Source organism: Nuphar pumila, chromosome 7 (genome assembly GCF_984573655.1).
Source record: "Nuphar pumila chromosome 7, dmNupPumi1.hap1.1, whole genome shotgun sequence".
In the NCBI taxonomy this organism is placed as follows: Eukaryota; Viridiplantae; Streptophyta; class Magnoliopsida; order Nymphaeales; family Nymphaeaceae; genus Nuphar; species Nuphar pumila.
In genome coordinates, this window is record NC_143255.1 from 20,861,361 (window position 1) to 20,865,692 (window position 4,332).

At 51.5% G+C, this 4,332-nt stretch overlaps 1 protein-coding gene across 1 annotated transcript; it reads left to right on the top strand.

Annotated features, from left to right (window-relative positions):
- Nucleotides 1-941: 941 nt before the first annotated feature.
- LOC149831454 (putative leucine-rich repeat receptor-like protein kinase At1g68400) lies at nucleotides 942-3,557 on the top strand. The gene is made up of 2 exons (XM_090012077.1): nucleotides 942-2,448; nucleotides 2,766-3,557. The coding sequence occupies exons 1-2, from the start codon at nucleotides 1,095-1,097 to the stop codon at nucleotides 3,404-3,406; spliced, it is 1,995 nt and encodes a 664-aa protein (XP_089868203.1). The 5' UTR covers nucleotides 942-1,094; the 3' UTR covers nucleotides 3,407-3,557.
- The last annotated feature ends 775 nt before the right edge of the window (nucleotides 3,558-4,332 follow it).

Consider the following 4,332-nt stretch of genomic DNA (forward strand, 5'->3'; position numbering starts at 1 on the left):
CCACCCGCGTGCAGTATCTCCAACTCCCCCAATCGCCCCCCACACCACTAATTCCCAAGCAATTGTGCACGCTCAATTCCTCAATCTCGCTGCAATCGGAAAAGCTCAACCCTGCCTCCAAACTAGCACCTTCCATACCAATCTCTTTCAGATTGGTGGCATTCGTCAAAATAATATGAAAGTTCGGGTCGTGAGGTAATGACTGGTATTGATGAATATACTCCACCACCATCCTTCTTCTCTCTCTTTTTTAAACATTTAATTTTTTATTTTTCTCATTCTACACAAAAGTGTAAAACTTTTATTAAAAAAAAAATCATGTTATCAAAACATCTCATAAGCAAAGTTTTATTTTTCTATGAAAACATTTCTTGCTTCCAAACGTGCCCTAGCGAAAGCTTCCCTCGTGACTATTTCTTTAACGTAACAAGCGGGAAAGCCCGAGGCGTTCGCTGCGTAATGGTCCTCCGTCACGCGACGTGGTAGTCAACAGAGAATGGCTTGATGTAGAGAGCTACAAGAAAATTATTTAATTTCACGACCGGAAAAGTGGCGCGCCTGAGCGAGTGTCAGGAAAGATCCACCTGCGGCTAGATTCGGCGTGCACGGACGGACCACGCTCACATTTACTCCAACACATCTCCTTCTCGGAGTAGCCGTTTTTTTTTCCAAAATATTGTTATCGTACGTATTGTTGTGATGCAGATTAAGAACAAGCTGTGACTTTGGCTCACTGGACCCGTTTGAATCCATCTTAGTTTCTCAATCCAGTGACCAAAAGGGACCTTTGATTAAAAATAAGTCCGGTAGTAATCACTTTAGGGAGAACATCGTTATTTCCACCAAACTAAAGGGTATTTTCATTATCAGATCTCTCTCTCCACGTGAAATGCCAAAAAAAAAAAATTGCAAAAGAAAACGTCAATAAAACATTTATTAAAATATCCGTTGGTCCAATCTCTCTCTCCTGCACACTCGCACTCACGCTCTCTGAGACACCTCTGCTTGTGTCCGTGTGTGTGAAGAAACAAAGAAGACGACGCTCAACAAAGAAGGAAGAAGGAGAAAGGAGAAAGAAGAAACAAGATAAAGAAATGGGAGCTCCTAAAACCCTCTTCCTCTTCCATCACCTTTCCCTTTCCTTCTTCTTCACCTTCACTCTATTGGCATCTCCCTCCCATTCTCTTGGCTCCGACTTTGAGGCCCTCATCTCCTTCAAGGCCACCGCCGACCCGTCCGGGAAGCGCCTCCCCGCCTGGAATCCGGCCATCCACTACTGCAACTGGACCGGCGTCGTCTGCACCGCTCAGGGAGACCGTGTCTCCCGCCTCGTCCTCGAGGGCCTCAACCTCACCGGCGCCATCCTCCCGCTCGCCTCCCTCTCTCACCTCCGCGTACTCAGCCTCAAGCGCAACGCCCTCGACGGACCCATCCCCCACCTCTCCAACCTCACCTCCCTCAAGCTCCTCTTCCTCTCCCGCAACCACCTCTCCGGCGCCCTCCCGCCCTCCTTCTCTCTCCTCACCCACCTCTTCCGCCTCGACCTCTCCTACAACGATCTCTCTGGCGCCGTTCCCACCTCCCTCAGCGCCCTCACCCACCTCCTCACCCTCCGCCTGGAGGGCAACCGTCTCTCCGGCGCCATATCCTACCTGAATTTCACCTCCCTCCGCGACCTCAACGTCTCCGGCAACCGCCTCGCGGGACCCATCCCGGAGTCCTTCTCGGGGTTCCCGCCCTCCGCCTTCGGCCTCAACCCGGCACTCTGCGGCCCGCCGCTACCCCGCTGCAAGGCCATCGTCAGCGACCCGCTGTCCCCCTCCGCCGCTGGCCAGATCCCGGCGATAGTCTCGTCGATGCCGAGCACAAAACCGGGCGGGAGCGTGGCCGGTGCTGCCGCGAGCGCGGCTCCGCCTCCCAGGCATGGCGGCCGGATGAGTCGGGCGACATTGGCGTCCATAGTCGCGGCCGACCTGGTAGTGCTGGTGGCGGTGGCGGGCGGGGTCGTGTGCTTTATGTGGCGGAGCTACGCCGGGAGGCGAGCCGGGCGGAGGGTGCGGGAGGGGGAGAAGATCGTGTACTCGTCGTCGAGTCCGTGCGCGCGGCTGGGGTCGGGTGGTGGGTTTGAGAGGGGGAGGATGGTGTTCCTCGACGGGGCGAGGCGGTTCGAGCTGGAGGACCTGCTCCGGGCCTCGGCGGAGATGCTGGGCAAGGGTGGGCTCGGCACGTCGTACAAGGCCGTGCTGGACGACGGGCAGGCGGTGGCCGTGAAGCGGCTGAGGGAGGTGCAGGTAGGTTCGAGGCGCGAGTTCGAGGAGCGCATGGAGGCCATCGGTCGGGTGCGCCACCCCAACCTGATGGGCCTCACCGCATACTACTACGCCCGCGACGAGAAGCTACTTGTCTCCGACTACCTCCCCAACGGATCCCTCTACGCCCTCCTCCACGGTGAGCCGCTAGCGGTTTCCCGGCACCCGGAAAATCGTTCCCCTTTGTTTTCTATTTTTTCCGGTTTCTTTGTTTTTTCCTGGTCCCGTCTTGTCAGTTGAGACAACCTCGGTATCGGGTCATAATGACGAAAATATCCTCGTCACGTGTTTGCCTCCCCTCCGCATCTCGTCCACTGTCACCAAATCTCGTTTTCGAGAAAAATTTCCTTAAAAAGATGGGATTTTATCGGGAAAATATCGATACGGAAAAGATTTTAGTGTAAATATAAAAAACGATACAAGGAAAATAACGCTGGTTTCCGTTTTTCCCGGCAGGTAACCGTGGGCCAGGCCGGACGCCGCTAGACTGGACGTCGCGGATGAAGATCGCCATCGGCGCAGCCCGTGGCCTGGCTTTCCTCCAGCACGCCTGCCGCTCGCCCCGCCTCTACCACGGCAATGTGAAGTCCACCAACGTCCTCCTCGACCGCTCCGGAAACGCCTGCGTGGCGGACTTCGGCCTCACGGCTCTTGCCACGCCGGCCGTGGCCGCCCGCCCGACCGGCTACCGCGCCCCGGAGGTCACCGACGGCCGGAAGGCCTCGCACAAGGCGGACGTCTACAGCTTCGGCGTGCTCCTGCTCGAGCTCCTCACCGGGAAGTCACCGGCCGCTCCACCGGAGGAGGGAGGCGTCGACTTGCCGAGGTGGGTGCAGTCGGTGGTCCGGGAGGAGTGGACGTCGGAGGTGTTCGACCTCGAGTTGATGCGGTACAAGAACATCGAGGAGGAGATGGTGGGCATGCTGCAGATCGCCTTGTCCTGCACGTCCGTTTCTCCAGATCAACGGCCCAAGATGGCCCACGTCGTCAGGATGATAGAGGAGATACGGGGAGGGGAGCAATCACCTTCCCACGAATCGTTCGACTCGGTCTCGTACTCGCCCTCCGTCTCGGAAGACAATGTCAGCCACGAGTGATTCATAGCCCGGTTCGAATCGGTTCGGTTGGGTTCTTTTCTTCCCCTTGGATTTTCTTTTTTTTCTCTGTTTTTGTGAGTGAAGAATTAAGGATGTACATTAGAAAAGTTTACGGATTTTTATGAAATTTCTCAGCATGGTCTTTCTGTTATTGCTTTTTTCAGCATTTGTTTTCCTTTTGTTATTTGTATATTTCTTTTGTTTAAACCTTAAAAGTTTTAGAAGCTTCAGTTTCAAGTTATATTATCTATCAAATTAGAAGTTTGATATCGACACAAGATGGAAATGAGAAGTTTAGGGAAATGCTTTGTTATTGGCAAAAAACGATCATTTTTCTGTGGTTGGTATTTCATATTTTGCAAAAAAATTGTTGTTATATATAGTGTTGGTATCTTAATAATTTTGTACTTCTTACACGTTGTTAGTACAGAGGAAAAAGGGCTTCATTATTATACCACTTCTCTTCTTTTTAGGCAACTCCATTAGTACCTTGATTAATAATGAAAACTACAATTAATGGTTCATGAGGACGGAGTTAATACTCCTTGATGCAAGTGAGAAGAATAGATTAGTGGTCTTCTGAGAAAATGCTGTCCTAATAGTAGAGAGGTTCACGAGGAAGAAGCTGTTTCTCTTAGCACACCTTTAGCATTGGCAATATGTAACAGTTTAACAACCGAAGTGTGTTGCAGGTTTCTACAGATTTTGAGGGTTTCATTTTTAATATGAGGCTGCGAAGAAAATGAAATCAAGAAGGGCAGTTGTTTATACCTATCGGGCTTGAAAATGTTTGGGAGAGAAAGGTTTAGAATGGTTGACAAATCTTTTTAACAAGATTTGACGGATAAATAAGATACCTAATGAGTGGAGGAATAGTATTTTGGTGCCTTTATATAAGAATAAAGGTGATATACAAGATTGTACAA